At 44.8% G+C, this 17,683-nt stretch overlaps 8 protein-coding genes across 8 annotated transcripts; 3 read left to right on the plus strand and 5 right to left on the minus strand. All coding sequences in view use genetic code 12, as the record gives it.

The window, feature by feature from the left end:
• Positions 1–7: 7 nt before the first annotated feature.
• On the minus strand, positions 8–3,685 carry CJI96_0002915 (uncharacterized protein; the record flags this gene model as incomplete). The annotated part of the gene is made up of 1 exon (XM_029033582.2): positions 8–3,685. One exon carries the CDS (start codon positions 3,683–3,685, stop codon positions 8–10), a length of 3,678 nt encoding a protein of 1,225 aa, XP_028892174.2.
• Positions 3,686–5,664: 1,979 nt separating this feature from the next.
• On the plus strand, positions 5,665–6,765 carry CJI96_0002916 (NADP-dependent alcohol dehydrogenase; the record flags this gene model as incomplete). The annotated part of the gene is made up of 1 exon (XM_029033581.2): positions 5,665–6,765. One exon carries the CDS (start codon positions 5,665–5,667, stop codon positions 6,763–6,765), a length of 1,101 nt encoding a protein of 366 aa, XP_028892173.1.
• Positions 6,766–7,644: 879 nt separating this feature from the next.
• Positions 7,645–8,634, plus strand: CJI96_0002917 (uncharacterized protein; the record flags this gene model as incomplete). The annotated part of the gene is made up of 1 exon (XM_029033580.1): positions 7,645–8,634. The coding sequence occupies one exon, from the start codon at positions 7,645–7,647 to the stop codon at positions 8,632–8,634; it is 990 nt and encodes a 329-aa protein (XP_028892172.1).
• A 37-nt stretch (positions 8,635–8,671) lies between these two features.
• On the minus strand, positions 8,672–9,427 carry CJI96_0002918 (uncharacterized protein; the record flags this gene model as incomplete). The annotated part of the gene is made up of 1 exon (XM_029033579.2): positions 8,672–9,427. The coding sequence occupies one exon, from the start codon at positions 9,425–9,427 to the stop codon at positions 8,672–8,674; it is 756 nt and encodes a 251-aa protein (XP_028892171.2).
• A 1,197-nt stretch (positions 9,428–10,624) lies between these two features.
• On the plus strand, positions 10,625–12,355 carry CJI96_0002919 (uncharacterized protein; the record flags this gene model as incomplete). The annotated part of the gene is made up of 1 exon (XM_029033578.2): positions 10,625–12,355. The coding sequence occupies one exon, from the start codon at positions 10,625–10,627 to the stop codon at positions 12,353–12,355; it is 1,731 nt and encodes a 576-aa protein (XP_028892170.2).
• An 83-nt stretch (positions 12,356–12,438) lies between these two features.
• Positions 12,439–14,391, minus strand: CJI96_0002920 (signal recognition particle subunit SRP72; the record flags this gene model as incomplete). Its single annotated transcript, XM_029033577.2, has 1 exon — positions 12,439–14,391. The coding sequence occupies one exon, from the start codon at positions 14,389–14,391 to the stop codon at positions 12,439–12,441; it is 1,953 nt and encodes a 650-aa protein (XP_028892169.2).
• Positions 14,392–14,679: 288 nt separating this feature from the next.
• CJI96_0002921 (uncharacterized protein) lies at positions 14,680–15,357 on the minus strand (the record flags this gene model as incomplete). The annotated part of the gene is made up of 1 exon (XM_029033576.1): positions 14,680–15,357. One exon carries the CDS (start codon positions 15,355–15,357, stop codon positions 14,680–14,682), a length of 678 nt encoding a protein of 225 aa, XP_028892168.1.
• Positions 15,358–15,833: 476 nt separating this feature from the next.
• GCV1 (glycine decarboxylase subunit T) lies at positions 15,834–17,000 on the minus strand (the record flags this gene model as incomplete). Its single annotated transcript, XM_029033575.2, has 1 exon — positions 15,834–17,000. The coding sequence occupies one exon, from the start codon at positions 16,998–17,000 to the stop codon at positions 15,834–15,836; it is 1,167 nt and encodes a 388-aa protein (XP_028892167.2).
• Between the last annotated feature and the right edge of the window lie 683 nt (positions 17,001–17,683).

Raw genomic sequence — 17,683 nt, forward strand, 5'->3', positions numbered from 1 at the left:
ATAATCATCACTTTCGAGATTTTCTAGGCTTGGGTTTAGCTTTTTCGCCTCCCTCGTACAACGTCTTGTCAAATGCGTCCTGGGCTTTGGAGTTTACCCACTCGAGAACTCTGGTGACTTGGTTGTCGATGCGCTTTTTCTCCTTGTCGTTGATAAGCTCTGTCTGTAATTCAGTTAGCTCCTCAAGACTGCCAGACTCAAGTGTCTCTTCAATAGTCTTTTGTTTTTTGTTGGGCCGTCCTGATGGCAGTCTATTAGCACGCTTCCTTGATCCAGTAATGCTCTCGGTCTCCTCTTCCGACTTGTCGCTGACGTTGGTTGATTTTAACTGCACAATCTTTTTTTCAACGGCCTCCACTTGCTCATCGATTTTATCATCTTCACCTTTGGGAATTTCATCTAGCCACAAGGCTTTCCGACGGGCAGCAATGCTGGTCAAAAGAGCATCCTTCACGCGAATAAGCTCTTTCTTTAAGTTTGATTCCCTCACACCCCAAGGATTAAGCCAGCCAATTAGCTTTTCGATGCTCGAAGCATCATCGTAAAATCTCCAATCATCGCCAGTAGTGAGAGGAGCTGGCGCCTCCTCGATAAGTTTTCTCTGCATGGGCGTTAGATCACTCACATTTTGAGTTTCAGGAATTGCACCCAAACGATCGATAAAGCAAGCGCCGTTTACCTTTATCTCATCACGCTCGAATGTAATGCCAAATGCAGATGACGTATCCTTGTATGATTTTGGAATGTTGTCAAAATTCATTACCTTTAAGGGAGGTCCTCCATCTTGAAAATTATGTAGCTCGATACTTGAAGAGCCGTTCACGGAATCTTCGTCCTCTTTCTTAATCGAACTCTTTGTATGATTAAACTCAAGTGAATTCATCTCATCTGTTGACGATAGAAGATTGCGGCTTATGTCTGCAACGCTCGGACCCTGAACCCACAATCTGCCCATGAGATAAGTTTCCTCCTGGACATCCTCTTTATCGTCAACCTCATACTCATCGGCGTCTGTCTGATCAGCGTCTTCATCATCGTCCATGCCACTTGAGAAATGGAGGTTAGGCAAGCCGTTATTCTCGAACCACCAATACCTATTGAAGTGTCTGTCTTTACCCAAGAGGCGAACTCGCTGGCAATCTATTTCACTAAGTCGTGTTTCCAACTTCCTAAGCTCCTCCTTCACGACTTTGATCTTCTCAATGTATTCATCACGCTGCTTCCAGAGCTCTTGAAAGCTTGGATCAGAGTCGTAGAGTGATTGTTCATACTCCGTTCTTGAGTACCCCTTCGTATGGAAGCGTGGTTTCTTCCTGTTGAAATTAGCCCAAAGACTGACGTCTGCATTGTTGTCATACGCCTCGAACAACTTTTCGAATATTGTCGAGTGCGCTTTAGTAGCTACCGACAATGCATCACGATAGTCACGAATTACGTCGAGTCTTGCACGTCTCAAGGCAGTGGATTGCTCAAGACATTCATCAATGTAACTTCTGACTAGCGTGCCGTTGATCAAAAGAGAAGTCAAAATGTGAAGCGTCTTGATTCTCAAGTCGACACTCATAGAGGAGTAGAATTGAGTCAATACGCTCGTAGGATTTGCAGGCTGTATCAGTTTCGGAGCAAGTGATTTGTACACTGCTTGGATGGTCGACGAATAAGCAGGTACGTACTCAACCATCGACAAGACACCTAGAAGTATTATTTGCCAATTACCGTCCTTGAAGTTGCGCTTCCGGAGTCTGTCATACCATTTGGAACCTCTATAGTTCATGACTTGATACGCCAAATGGTCTGTATCATCATTTGCCTCACTTTCTTCACCTGTTTCGTTATCATTATCATCTCTTTCGTCGTCACTTTCGTTTCCTTTGCCATCAGCATTGCCATCCTTCGCGGCGCCCTTCTTCAAGTAACCGTTACTCCTTGAGACACCCTTTTTAGGTGACACAGGACCTGAGTCATCATCTGAAACGTCATCTTCACTTTTGAGGGGTTTGGCCTCCTCTTCGCTATCCGACCCTCTTGCTTCGTCGTCATCCGAGTAGTTAGTCTCGCCTTTCTCTGGCTTTGGTTGAAGAAGTGAATCCTTGGGAGGAAGAGTAATCTGAAGTCCAAAAAGATTTTCATAGTCAGATTCATCCTTCTTGGCATCTTTGCCTGTTGGTATTTGATTGGAAAGAAGTCCGCTTAGCACAGCACACCATATTTCATCTAGGAGTTCGCAGCGGCCCAATTCCTCATATTGTCCACGATTCCAACTCATAGCACAGAGGAAATCATCGAAGGTAAATGTATCAAGGTTAAAAACCAGGTGATACATATTGAGAAAAGCCCAACTTTCAAGAGCTTCTTGGGCGCATTTAAGCGTTGAATGAGACATCAGCGAGAGCTCACTCTTCAATTCTTCAACTTTCCTATGAGCGAGAAGCTGTTCTGGTGACTTATCTTCTTTGCCCTTCTGTTCACCTAATTCCTTCTCCTCTTCTTCGATCTCTTCTTCGATTTGCAGTTTTATACTCTCCTGAAGCTCTTCTGCATTTGGTGTGATGTGAAGCTCCGAGGGAATAGGCCATGGTGTTTGTATGTCAAAATTGAGTTGTAGATCGTTGACCATGGTTTTCTTAGATGGCTGGATAGAAGACAAGGATAGCTGTTCGTGTTCATCGAGCTCTTTACGGACGAGAACGGGAATGTGATATGGAGCGAAGCGCTTTCTTGGACCATCTTTGGCGGCTTGTTTGGGCTCTTTGATCTCTTCGACCGTGATGATCTCAATGTGATCCATAGCCTTGGCGGCATTGATTGTAGCCTTCTTCTTTAGGGACTTTGTCTTGGGTAATTTCTGCTTTTTGATTTTTAGGGCGGACTCAGAGTTCTGCTGTGGCGTAGGGGACTTTGTTCTAGAGACAGGCTCCTCTTCGTAAAGGATCTCACCACTCGGGGTGGTAGAGGCAAACGACTTCAAGTCTTCCGGATACTCCAGAGGAATTCTGTACTTCTTTGCGTACTTTAGCTTCACGACCCAAGGAGCACCAACTTTGTGAGACCTCGTCACAGAAAGCTTGACGAATGTCTTTATCAACCACTTTGTGAAGTGGTTTCTATCACGAGTGATCTGATTGTTCGTGGCTATTACCTGAGACCCATCGGATAAAAGTGATACGAGATACTTTGTATCTGAAGGATTAGCGTATTGTACTTTTTCCCTGATGGTGCCTCTTTGTTTCCTGGCACTAACCACCGGAGCAGCAGCATCGTTGGACTCTGTGGCACGAACATCCGCAGGTTTGTCAGCCACCAGTTTCACAAACACCTCTTCACCTGGGAAGTATTCATTTTTGAACACCAGGTACACCTTATCCACAAGCTGATCTAGCCTCGAGATCCTATTGAACTGGAGGAATCTGAGGATGTGCTCTCTGAGCGCCTCTGGGAAGTTGCGCTCGACGTCCTTGATCTCCTTATTTTCAGACTCGTACGCCTCAAAGAAGGTAAGACATGAGTTTCCTGTAATTTCACAGACAAATTTGCGCCGGTGATAATAGTCGAGTCGTTTAAGGTAGTCGTCGTACTCGAGAAACCACTCCTTCGTCTGCGGAATGACGAAGATCTCCGTGTCCAAGTCTGAGGGAACGGGCGGGGGTCGAACAAAATGCACTTGTTTTCTCTTGTACAACACCATCGATTAAATGTGTGTATTTGGGTGTTTGCTTCTTATAGTGGTGTCAATGCAATGAGGAGATGAAGAGATCGTTTGCAGCCGATGGCACTGGGCAGGAGTGGACGATAAGGTGAAGCCAACGATAAATGCGTTAATCTGCTGAAAAGTGTGAGTTGGTTTATGTTGTTGCTGTGCTCCTTCCCAGTTTAGTTTTTGGAATTCCCTCCCTGGATTTTATTTTTTTCCGACTATAAATTCACAAATGGCGATATATCTTTGTGTATGCACTCACTATTATTCTCTGGGGACACCGAAGATTTGGCTGCAACTTGGGTCCCAAACGGGTGCACACTTTGTTCGTTAAGAAAAGAATTGGTGGTGGCAGTGTGTGGTGTACGGGTTCTACAAAGAGGTACATCTCACATAGTAAGAAGAAAACTCGGCAAAATCACCAACTGGCGGGATTATCTCATCGTCACTCAGGTTGCTGTGAAAAGGGAGGAAGCAAGGGAAAGTGCGGTAAAACAGGATTTGGGCCATTTGGCCAAGGCGCGAAAAAATAAAAAATGTTTGTACAGAAAAAAAAAGAAAATGAGAAGCCCTACATAAGAAGCCGTATCGCGGGAGACCTTGACAGAGGGGAGAGTTATGAGAAAGAAGAGGGAAATGAAAAATGAAACAGTAGGAGAAGAATTACGGGCGGTATCTTCAACTTAAATCGAGTTATCTGTATATTTAAGCGTTGTTGGCAGAGCAATGAAATATTCCATAGTCAACTCTGTATTTGAACCCGTTTTTTTTTTTTGGAATCCTATACTGCTCCGACCTGCCTGAGGCGAACCATACTCGAGGCCAAGTAGTGTGCAGACTCAGATGGACCAAGTTAATACATGCACAGCTTTACACCTTTCATGTCGAAACTTGCGAGGAATCGAAAATATCTAAGGTACATAGACCATTCAAAAACACCTCCATCAAGTTAAATGAATGAGTATTCAGCACTGTGATCTAGGTTCGTCGATGATTGAGTGTGGCTGCAAGTGATACCATGGAGCAGTCACGCCAAATAAAACAAAACACACCTCTCGACAGTACAATTCTCAACTAAAACAACCACTACGACCTTCGAGGGATCACTGTCATCTGCCCTCGATTGTGACCACCCTCGCTGATGATGAGCGAAAGTCGGTCGTGCCCTCACCACCCTTGATCCGATGCAAATAGCCCTTACTTTGATGTACCCTGTATGTACGCCGTTGACCGCTTACCTCCAGCGATGCGTTTCCCACCTGTTTTTTGCCACTTTAAAGTCAATTAAATCTGGGACATCTTTCTGAATTTTCTCGGGAGTCTGGAAAATTCAGCTGCATTGCGTGCACGAATGTGTACAGTAGACGAACCGAGCTCGCGAAATGCCGTGAATAAGATAAGTGTAATGTGAAGACAGGCAAAGAGCTGCTAGAGATTAGTAGAGAGGATCCTCAAATTTCATTAGGTCATGCTTTAATCCTCGCCAACAACTTCAACTTATCCTTTTTCTTTTTTTTCCGACGAGCCTGTGTCGATCACTTGTCTAGACGGCAAATCCCACTCAATGCGCAAAAAGAAACTACAGCCACAGCCTGACACATTAGCGAAAACCAGGATTTCTCAGTTTTGCTTAGTCCAATACTAGTTCTGCTTAGTCCGATACTTCATAAGCGAACGTCGTAACTACTATTAGCGAAAGTATCAACCTCGGAACACCTGGTGCCGCGAAAAATGCCTCAATTAGGGAGAAAGACGCTTTGTCTATCATAAAGCCGTTGTGAATTTGCCTATGACCGGGATAATTTTCCTGCCAAATGCCGGAACCTCGTTGCGAAATTTGTAATCGAGCATGAATGCTCAGCAAACGTAGGCATGATAAGCTCATTTTCCATCGCGCCCTCGAATACTAATAAAGCACTAGTTTTCCGCCGTTCACTGATTTGGACAAAGTTTTCTTAATACCTTCCATAATGACTGTTTCTGTGCCTGAGGAATTCAAAGGTTTCGCTGTTAGCGGTAACGCTGAATGGAACAAACCCAAGTTGGTTTCGTACAAGCACAAGGAGATCAAGCCCACTGACGTTGTGCTCGAGAACATTTGCTGTGGTCTCTGTGGTACTGACATTCACGCTGCCCAGGAGAACTGGGGCAAGGTCAAGAGAAAAGACTTGGTCGTGGGCCACGAGATCATCGGTAAGGTGATTGCAGTGGGTGAGGATGTCAAGACTATCAAAGTGGGCCAGCGTGTGGGCATTGGTGCTGCCAGTAGCTCGTGCTGTGCTTGTACCCGTTGTGACAATGACAACGAACAATATTGTAAGAAAGGTGTGCCAACATACAACGGCGTTGACCATTTCTCTAACGGCTACGTCACTCAGGGGGGCTACTCTTCCCACTCCATCGCCAACGAAAAGTTTGTCTTCCCAATTCCTGACGCATTGGAGTCGGAGGACGCTGCTCCCTTGATGTGTGCCGGCTTGACAGTGTATTCTCCCTTGGTGAGAAACATCCGCCACCTCAAGAACCCTGTCGTTGCTATCGTTGGTATTGGTGGCTTGGGCCACTTGGCTCTTCAATTTGCTAAAGCTTTGGGCGCCGAAGTTTACGCTTTCTCGCGTGGCTCTTCCAAAAAGAAGGAGGCTGCTTCCTTTGGTGCCGATGGTTTCGTTGCCACTGCTGAAGAGTCCGATTGGTCTGACAAGTACCACGACAAATTCGACTTGATTTTGAACTGCGCTTCTCGCGTGGAGGGTTTTGTCTTGGACCAGTACTTGAACATCTTGAAGGTGGACGGCCGTTTCGTCTCAGTTGGGTTACCCCCAGTCAAGGATAAATTCGAGCTCTCTCCATTCACATTCCTTTCGAACGGAGGCTCGTTTGGGTCCTCTCTTTTAGGATCCAAGAGCGAGGCACTCGAGATGTTGAACTTAGCTGCAGAAAAGGGCATCAAGCCCATGATCGAGAAAATTCCAATCTCTGAGGAGGGCTGCAACGAGGCCTTGACCAGATGTGACTCGGGAGATGTGAGATACAGATTCGTGTTCACCGACTATGCCAAGGCTTTTGCATGAGTTAGAGGTTCCATGTTGAACAGGATAGATAGATTATATAGCAATGTGGATATGCCTACCTTCTTATAAGCCTAATGAGTATAACCACAATGGTAGCGCGGAATTGGCGTAATGCAGCGCCCCCGCAACCGCCGTCTTCCTCCGTATTTACCTATTGTAACCATGAGAGGTACTTCAATTGCAGTGTGAGGAAGTTGTCACCCTTTGGCATTTGGAAACTCTTATGGCATTAAGCCCTCTTCTATTCTGGATTTATGAAATCTCTACGACAGGCGAGATTGTCATATGAGTAGGCACTGATAGATTTCTAAATGAAGGCCAAAATGTATGTTCTGAGACTATATTAAAGCTCAGGATGGGCTAGTGATATCTCAGATTAACGAATTATGCAAATTTATAAAAAGCTGTCTGTTTGTCCATTGTAGTCTAGATGGATGATCTGGATGTAGTAACTGGTTGCGAAAAATGCACACTCTCATCGCCCGCGGTCTACACGCCTGAAGGTTCACACTGGCACTAAAGCATAAAGATCATCTGTAAGTGGAACGAGGATAAGTTAAAAACAACAACATTACTCTGTTACAGAGTTATGTCCAAGAAAAAAGTTGTGGAATCATGGTGTTGTTGTCCTCGTCCCAATTGTGCATGTGGTAAATCCACCTATCAACGCAGTCAACAATACGAAGAAAAAGAATATTATCATATTGTATTTTCATTCATGGTATGATTAGGAGAATACACCGCTAGATAATACTTTTATTATTTCGTTTTATCCCCCCTTCACTGCCTCTCATCCTATGCTAGCATTATACCCATGCAGTCCTGAGAAGATTAAAAAATCAATCACTTGCCCTAGGCATCTTCAGTGGAAAAAAAAGTATGCTTCGGTCATCCCTCGCAAATCGAGCTCTTGTGGCTCATAGCGTTGGTATCAGATCGCTCGCTTCCAACTCACGTACTCAGTTTCAGCAAGTTCCCCCACTTTCCAACCAGGAGCGTATTGAGTCACCTTCTAAGTTAGCCCAAGAATCACATTTGCCCAAAGTACTCCCAGAGATCAAGGGCAAAGTTCGTCAGCCTAAGCATAAGCAGCCTTTCTTGTCCGACAACAAGATCGAAAATGACCCTTCTTACAAAATGTCCAACTGGAAACAGAATATAGGCCAGTGGTTGGTGAAGACCTTCAATATAGACATGGACAGATCGAGAGCAGGTCCCGTGGCAGGGTCTTACTATTTTGGTGAGTGCAAGCGTCAGGGCATGTATTATCCTAATGAGCCCCTCTCCGACACCGCCAAATTCTTCTATGAGACTTTGGGTCTACCTAAAAGTTTCGCTCAGCATTTTCAGATTACTGCTTTGCATTACTGGATATTAGCCGTGAGAATGAGAGCCATGCCATTTAAGTATGGAAGAAACTACCAACAGAAACTTGTGGACAGAATCTTCAGAGATATGGAGCTCAGAATGGCCAACGAATTGAACATTGCATCCAACAAAATCATTGAGCGCTACTTGAAGGACTTTCACAAACAGTTGATTGGGCTCACAGTCTCTTACGATGAAGGTCTCATGACGGATGATATCACATTGGCAGCTGCTCTTTGGAGAAACGTATTCGCCGGCAACCCAGACGCAGACATGAGACACATTGAGGCACTTGTCGGATACGTGAGATCTCAGCTCTATGTGCTCAACAAAATGAGCGATCGTGAATTTGGTTTTGGGAAATTTACATTCGTTCCTCCAGACCAGGTTGTAAAACCCTTGACAAAGCACCAGGAGGCTAAGTTAAGAGAGGCAGCCAAAGCTGAATTTGCTGACAAAACCCTCCCCTCTCAGAAGAGTGTTCTTTCCTTAGATGAGTAAACTTGTAAATATCAACTATAAATAGCGTGAGAGAGAACTATAATTTGTGTAAAGAGTCAGGGGTGGCTGAGCCCGTCCAGTCTTGTCCAAAAGAGCCCCTGATCATGACATTCATAACAGCGTAATCGTCGCCTTCGACGGCGTCTAGTTTATCCTTGTCCCCCAAAGTAATATCTTTATAGAAGTGAAACCCGAACTTGTTATAAATTGGAATATTGTCCGGAGAGGAACTTTCCAAGTATGCAATGTTGTTGGAGTTGGGGGTGTCGATGTAGTTTTTGAACATGTACTCGAAAATTGTTCTCACGTTACCTTTGCCTCTAGCACTAGCAACGGAGCCCAAATACACCAAAGTATAGACACCTTTGTTCTTGAATCTCTTATCCGTAGCCAAGATCTTAGCGCTGGTATCGTGCAAAAGAGGCAACATGCCCTCAAAGATCTTCTGCTGACCCTCAGGTCCTGCTTTTTCCCACAATTTGCCATAACCTGCCGCCATCAACGTGTGGAAGCTCTCTATACCATCGTCGATCGAGGAAGGGATAGACCAAATGGCTACCGTTTCAAAGTTCTCCTCCAGCTCTCCGATGCCAAGGCAGATGCCTTTAGCGATGTGCTGTCTAAGATAAGCCTCGTACAAGAGGATATCCAACTCATACTTCTGCCTAGGATCTTTGACGTGACATGTAAGGAGACGGGCCAATGAGTCCTTAGCAAACGATTCCTGGAGGGTCCTAGCAGCTTTAGGAACGTCCTCCAAGGTCAAATGTTTAACTCTGTCTAACTTGCTCATGGTGATGGATTTAAAATGACAAAACAAATTTGTACTGGTAACTGAGCCTTATCATAACCCAAAGCAAACTCTTAAATGGTCAGCTTTGTATCGGGTACAATTGGTGGGGCCCGCTCGGGCTTATATAGATATGGTCCGAGATGCCTCGCCAAAAACGGAAGGTGAATACGGCCACTGGCGCACCCCAGAGAAATGCCGCCAGCGCCAACGAGGTTTTGTCCAAGCGGTATCTCGCTACAGTCCTTAGCGGGACATTCGAAGGCACAAGCGACTTTTCACTGATTTAACGAGAAGAATAGACGATGTTTCGAAGGTTTTCACAATTGAACCATGCGAGGCTTGATTATATCAGAACACATTGATTACTGAAGAATTCCGCACCGATTTCCATTTGACTGGTAACCTAGATTTCGCCGCGCCTAAACGATTCTGAAAGTATTATGGCGGGCATTTGTTTCTTTGATGAAAAGTGCAATTCTTTGAGGGCAGGGGGCAGGCTGAATACCACCATAGTAAAAGTAGTATACGAAACAGTTTTGAAAAACCATAAAAAATAAAAAAAAAGAAAAAGACTTTCGTTTGTTTGAAATACTATAATAATCCTTAATGTTCATACCATTCATTGCCTCAGAACCACGGCGATTTGAGAAGCCTCAGGGTAACTATCGCGATTAAGCAGCCTAAGTAAAAGTTCACCATGGCAACAAAATTCAACCTATAAGCCAACAATAATATTTACAGAGAATTAAAGAAAGGCATGCTCTCGGCAAATTTCGAGCTTGTCATTTGATTAATTTGGTTTGCTCTTGCCTGTTCTATGTGAAGCCTGTAAGTTGATGCCACAGGCTGGCTGCGAAAATGACTCCTCCATCATTGCACTATATCACGCGGCTAGAATTCGTAAAGCGCACAGAGACTCCAGATAGTTTCACTTATGAGTTGCGTCGAAGAAATGTAAGATTTTAGTTTTGCTTGTTGACTGATCAGAAATCAATCAGGAAAAGAATGAGACCAATCCTCTGTTATAAGAGTTGTAAGGTGTGGGTACGCTGAAGACACTAATTCAAAACTATGGCGTGCTTGCAGCCCGTTAGATGCTAGCCGCGATGCATGGCACTTTACGAAAGACTATAATATTTAGCGAAGATGAAGACTATATAACCTATGCAGATTCCACAATATGGGCTGTAAGTTTTGATGCTTGAGTCTTTGAAGGTGCCTTTGAGCAGGTTGAAATGGGGCTTCATCCCTGTCAGAAGAGTGGTGGATGATGACGTTCCTGAAGATGTTGCGGCTTTAGAGCAAGAAAAGGTCGGTTTGCAGAAGGATAACTACGATGAGGTGGAGGTCGAAGAAGATCAAGAGTTGGAATATAGAGACGAGGCAAATCGACCTTGGTGGAAGTTTTTTGACGAGTACGAGTATAGGTTGAACAAGCCCACCAGAAAGAAGCACAAGTGGTATAAGTGGTTCGACGAGAATGATACCCCTGCTGAGAGGAAGCTAATGATCAAGATCGACATCTTGTTGACTTTATACTCCATGCTTGCGTACTGGATTAAGAACTTGGATCAGACTAATCTCAACAACGCCTACACCGCCGGTCTCAAAGAAGACATTGGCATGACGGGTAATGACTTAGTGAACACGCAAGTCTTGTTCACTATCGGGAATATTGTGTGGCAAATTCCGTTCATGTTTTGTTTGTACGCTGTGCCTTTAAACTACGTTTTGCCCGGACTAGAACTTTGCTGGGCAATTCTAACGGTTGCAACCTATAAGGTCCAAACGGTTAAACAGCTCAAGATACTTCGCTTCTTCATTGGCTCCCTCGAAGCACCAGGGTATCTCGCATTCCAATACCTCTTCGGAACTTTTATCTATCATCCTAGTATGCTTGCCAGAAGATCGATGGTATATTACTTTGGGCAGTTTGCTGGTGTGATGACATCAGGTTTGATTTCCGGAGCAGTGGTAGACAACTTCGAGGGTGTTCATGGTTTGGCTGCTTGGAGATGGATTTTTATTATTGATGGAATCGTCTCTATAATTGTTGCGATCCTAGGGTTCTATATGCTCCCAGGTACCCCCACAGACTGCTACTCCATTTGGTTGAGCGATGATGAGATTCGCATACTTCGCCGTCGTCTTCAGAAAAATCACACTGCTGGAAGACCAAAAGTGGATCTCGTGAAATCTTTCTTCGACTGGAAGGTCTGGAAGAGAATAATTTTCTCTTGGGAAATTTACGTCTTGACCATTTGGAATATGCTTTGTTGGAACAACAACAACTCCTCTTCAGGATCATACATTTTGTGGCTCAAATCTCTTGGGAGGTTCACGCATGGTCAAGTTCAATTCAAGAGTGCCCTCACTCCCGGACTTGGTCTTGTTTGGCTATTCCTCGTAAACATGTATTCGGATCTATTTCAACTGAGATGGCTGGCAATAGTCCTTTCGCAAGTGTTCAACATTATTGGAAACGTTATACTAGCTGTCTGGAATGTTCCAGAAAATGCCAAATGGTTTGGCTTTTGTTTACAATACTTTGGATGGTCTATGGCTCCGGTTCTATATATGTGGATGAACGATATCTGTCGAAGGGATGCCCAAAGACGAGCTGTGACTTTGGTGTTTATGAATATGGTTGCGCAAGCCTCCACTGCGTGGATGGCAGTTATCGTCTGGAGAACTGTGGAGGCGCCACGGTTTCTTAAGGGTTACTCCTTCACAGCTGCTTGCGCATTCGGTTTGTGCGTCTGGACCTTTTTGGTGCTTCACCTTTACAACAAACAAGAGAAGGGCTTCGCACGTCAAAATGGAATCGTCCTATATAATTCTCAGACTGGTCCAGAGACCACCAGCGAGACGCCTGTCACCGAGACATTTTCAGAAGGTGAAAGTACTAAATCAATTACCAAACAGTGAGATCACAGCAGTGAAATGGCATAATAACCTACAAATTCTAGTCTTGTGCGTTTTCAGTATCATACCTTTATTAATAAAAATTATTATTTTCTACCTCTCTTTTTCTTTTTCGGCTTTTTGGACTCACTCTGTGGAGCAGGGGATGGCTCCAATGCGCCTTGATGACCGCCAGCTTTCTTTCTGTCCTTCTTGGAAGGCTTATAGTAGGACCTTAGTTTCATGGGGAGCCATCTCTCCTTGTCTAAATCATTCTCGGGATCAAATTCTTCAGCTGGTTTTATACTTCTTGCGGTTGGCAATTTGGGTTTTCTGTTCTTTTTCGAGACCCTGTGGGTTGACTTCTTAGAAGTCTTGGTCTTTCTCGCTCTAACTTCATGCTTTGGAATTATGGCTTCAACGTTCAAGTCTAGGAGTTCCGATACATCAGTGTTGGAGGCTAATTCGGACTTTGGCCTGAGCTTGTCAGTGCGGCCCAGAAGGACACTGGAAATTACTGCGTCATCTGGTTTCACACTTGCGAGGAAGTCAAACACCTTAGATGCCAAATCTTGGCGACTGACATTGAGAAGCTTGAAACCCACGGCCTTGAAAAAATCATACAAAATATCATTCTCTTTTAATTGACTTTTGTGAATGGATTCAAGTTTAGCAATCAACGAGTCGTAGAGAGCGCCCAACTTACCTGGCTTGCGAACTTCGTACAACAGAATGAGAATGCCAAAGACACCAGCATGAAGCGTTTGACTATTGGCGGAGGCAAGCTCCAACTCGACTATGCGTTCCAAAATCTCTAACGATTGATCGAAGTTCCCAAATTTTGAGTTAAGGTGAGCCAAAAGTAATGCACCTGCAACGACTGACTCCGTCACTGAGTTCTTTCCTAGTTCTTCAGTGACAAATCTGTTTAATTTTTTGCTAACTGATTTGTTTGTCTCCTCATTCGTGAATTCCTCAAAGGAGATATGCAACCTGACGAGAACATTGTAGGCCACGGGAGAAAAGTCACCCTCGAACTCATTACCAAAATCTTTCGCAAAGCTTTTGGAAATGTAGTGCGAAGACCTCGAGAGAGATTCGGTTTGGTAGGATAGTAATAGATGGTTTTTCAACATGACACGCCACTGAGAACGTGTCAACTTGAGTCTCAAATTATGCAAGAGATACTTGTAGTTAAGAGACCGCTGTGTCAAGTTGAGATTTTCGTTGGCAGGTAATGTGGAGTAGTAGTTGGTTTTTAGTACTGCCTTCACCAAAAGGTCAGAAACGGCAACGGCATCAAAGGAGTTTAGAAGCTCCAATGCCTCTTCTTCCCTCCCCGTTGTTTGGTATATGTATGCAATAGAAAGCTTGATAGGAGCAGCCTCCAAGACCAAATCTTCCTCTGGCCAGTCGTTATTCTGCTTGTTACAGAGGTCCAAGGCCTGCTCCAACAATTGCAAGCTCTCCACGATGTTGCCATTAGCCAATGCAATCAAGCCATCGTTGAACAAGTAATCGTAACTCTGCTTGGATGCTGGAATATTTGCCTGGGGCTTTACTGTGGTATTTTCATTGAGAGAAAGCTGGAAAATTATAGCTCTTTCATTACACGCCAAGTCCAACTCGCTATCGATTGTTTGAGCCGAGATCAATTCATGGTAAATTTTCAATGACTCGGCTACAGCACCCTTCTGGTACAAAGCCTGGGCCAAAACATGCTTGAGCGCTCTGGAAAGAGTGTCGTCGGCACCTCCCACGCTTGCAGTCTCATATACAGATTTCACATTATCCAAATCGCCCACTTTGTAGTAAACATAGGCAACTTCCAAAGGATACTGTTTTACAACCCCAGAGTTAGTCTTGTTAATCAAGTCGACCGCTTTATAGTATTTGTCCATCTTTATCAAGGCGACGATGCAATTTTTGAATGATAGTGGGTGGTTAAACTCCATGGCTTGAGACAAGTACTTGTAGGAGATTTCAAAGATTGCTTCATGGTCAGAAATATCTCTGGCAGAGGCCACGTTGAGGTTGTTGAATGCCTCAAGCACTGACATGGTATTCTGTGGTGTTGAGAATTTCAGCGATTTTTCTGAGATTGAGGTTGACATTGTCCAACATAGTTTTTTCTATTTGGTCTCTGCAGGTCTTGACAGATGCCACCACCAGACTAGAGGTGAATGAAAAAAAAACAGATGAACATAACGAATTTATTATTTACTCTATAGGATTAAAAGCAATTTGCGCATGAGTGAAGTCCTCAAAGCAAAGTTGTCATGGGTATCATGAAGAAGGAAGAAAAGAAGGGAATATGAGGTAATGACAACACAACTAAATCGCAATACCTACGTTGCAATCTTGAAGTTGTTTTTTGTCACCAAATGAGACTTGCCCTTGTTGAAGCCCACGGACATCAGTCGCTTCCTACGGGCCAACTCTCTCAGCTTGCGAATGAGTCTGCGCTCAATGTCGTCTTCATCAGAGCCAGCACAGTGCAAGATCTTTTTCAACAGGTTTCTTGGCGGTGTGATGTAGCTTGGCAATCTGTTGAATTTGTGCAAGGATTTTGACTCATTGTTGTAGGTCTTGGAGTGGTACAATTCGCTTAGACGAAGAGGACCTTTTCTGATGGCACCAGCAGCAGACACATAACCTGGGTACTCAGTTATATTCAAATTGCTCAAGGGCTTTCTGATTTCCTTGACATTTTGCCTGAGGGCCATTTTCTTGGGTTGCAACACATTCTCCTTATCGTCAGTGTTGTCATACACCTTGTTTACCGTGAGCGAGCGGTTCCTCGAGAGCTCCTCCGGCTTATCCTCATAGATGGTGAAACCCAACGATGAAGAGGTATTTGTCTTGTGAGCCAAGTCCACGCCAATCTTCGGCAACCTGACCAGCAGGGCCACAAAGGGGTTTGTCTTGATGCTAGGACTGTTGGAGCGGGACTTGTCTGGAGAAGGTGTTCTTGAATTGAGCACACTGTCCTTTCTAGGCGACAAGGGCATCCTTGGAGAAGACATGTTCAGAGCTGGACAATCTTTGAGGGCTATGGGGTTGGCTGCTATATATGTATGAAAATAGGGTGTGTCTAAGATCCGTGTCTCAGGGTGCCTAAACGCCTAAAAGCGTTTTCGCGCTCAGCCACGGTCACTGACGAGAATTCGCAGCCAAAGACAGTAGAGCGTGCTACGGTTGCAACGTGAATTAATGGGGAAAAATAAAAAAATAAAAAAAAAAGTAGTAAAACAAGCCATGCCTAGAGCAAACTCTATTTGAGAAATGATCATAATTATCGGACTAAGTTTTATTACGTACAATTAAAACTTGACTTTGTGTACTTGCGCATTAGGTAAAACTCGCTACTCTTTTGGCACAATTTCGCAGCCGTGTTTCTACGCTTCGATAACCGTGAATACTAATCCTGAACTGCATGGTCACGAGCAGAGTCCCGAGAATCGTTCGTGTGTGGCATTTATTTCCATATCGTAACTGATTTTTAACCCTTGTGGAACTTGTTTGGCACAAATGGGAGTTTGGTGACTACACCGTCTCTCTTCTTCCCACGAATGTCAAGCTGCACAGTGGAACCGATCTTGACCGACTTGTCGAGGTAACTCTGGGCGACGTTTTGCCCCAAAGATGGCGAAAATGACCCGGAAGTGATGTAGCCGACTTCCTTGTCTTCATAGTAAATTTTGGCTCCCGATCTTGGCGCTGGTCCAGACGAGGTGATACCAATTCTTCTTCTGGGGACCAACTTCTTGTCATTTAATTGCAGCAAAATCTTGCCGGCGCCATTGAATGTGGCAGTGGATGGTTCTCTCCTACTCTTGGGAATAACCCAGGCCAAGGAGGCTTCGACAGGAGTGATCTCTTCAGTCAATTCGTTGCCATAGAGACACATACCTGCCTCCAATCTTAATGAATCTCTGGCAGCCAAACCAATCGGGGCCACCAAGTCGGGGTTTTCGTCGATTAAAGCTTCAAAAAATGCTCGTGACTGAGCGGCCTCCTTCTCGTTCGTCACCTTGATGCACATTTCAAACCCATCTTCACCGGTGTAACCGGTTCTTGCAAGGTGGACACCGTCTTCAACAAAGCTGCTCAAGCTGAGAATCCTGGAGTGACCGAAATAGAGATCATTCAAACTTTCTGATGTGTATTTCTGCAAAACCTCCTGGGCTTTAGGGCCCTGGATCGCCAACAAGGTGCCTTCAAAAGTGTAGTGGTCAATGCTGGAGAAATTCTTAGCTTCAGCCTTGATGAACTCGAGGTCCTTGTCTCTGCATCCAGCATTGGTCACCACGTAGAACTTTTCGTCATTGTGTTTTGTAATTATTGTATCGTCGACAATGCCTCCGTTCTCGTTGAGCAACACTGATAATGTGGACGTGAAGGGCTGGAGAGCACTAGTGTCAGTTGGCGTTATCTTCTCCAAAAGAGCAGCAGCCTCCGGACCCTCAAAGTGGTGTTGCAACATGTGGCTGACATCAAATAAACCGACTTTTGAGCGAACCCACTTGTGGGAATCGATGTGGGATTGGGCCTTGTACTGAATTGGCATTTCGAAGCCAGCGTAAGGAACAAACTTGGCACCGTACTTGACGTGGGACTCGTAGAGGGGCGTTCTACGGAGTGCCGTTGAGTAAAACCGACGGAACATTCTGAATTGGTTTGTTTGTTGGTGAATTGTGTTTGTCTGGTGCTTATCGGCTGGTTTATATGGCCGTGGGTTTGACTCGGCTTCTTGACTCTGTTGCGCACACAGTCCGCCCCACAAACCCTGTTATCGACTTCTCCAGCACACAAAGGCTGCTCCTGCGACTACCGCATATACCGAGAGCGCACAGGCCGAGTGGCCCAAATAGGTCATAAGGGCGCCATGGGCGTCGCAACGACGAGATTGGACAAGGATGGTGACGATGATGAAGATGTTGAGGATCCAAAGGTTAGGCGAAATAGCGCCTATCATGACATTGTACTGTAGGATCTGCTTCCAGCTGGCATGCGCAGTACACTGAGGACAGTAGCACTGGATGTCCGAGTCGTCAGAGTCGAGTTCGTAGGCTAGACTGAAGTGGGGCCGAGATCTGGAGGTCATGATGATGAATGATAAAGTATTGTGATTGAAAGTTGCTTGGGCTTCGATTTTATATATATAGTTGGTTTTGGTAACTCTGGTGAAGCCTGAGCTGCACCGGGAACTTTTTTTGGCTGCAAAATGTCGCAGGCGATTTCCTAGAGGGATTTCGCAATGGAGTGGAGGTAAAACGGCCTAGCGATGCTATGTGTGTAAAGAATGAGAATTTAGGTTCTGGTTTCAAGTTTAATTTGCAAATGTCGACA

The sequence above is a fragment of the Candidozyma auris genome, chromosome 3 (genome assembly GCF_003013715.1).
Source record: "Candidozyma auris chromosome 3, complete sequence".
Taxonomy (NCBI): domain Eukaryota; kingdom Fungi; phylum Ascomycota; class Pichiomycetes; order Serinales; family Metschnikowiaceae; genus Candidozyma; species Candidozyma auris.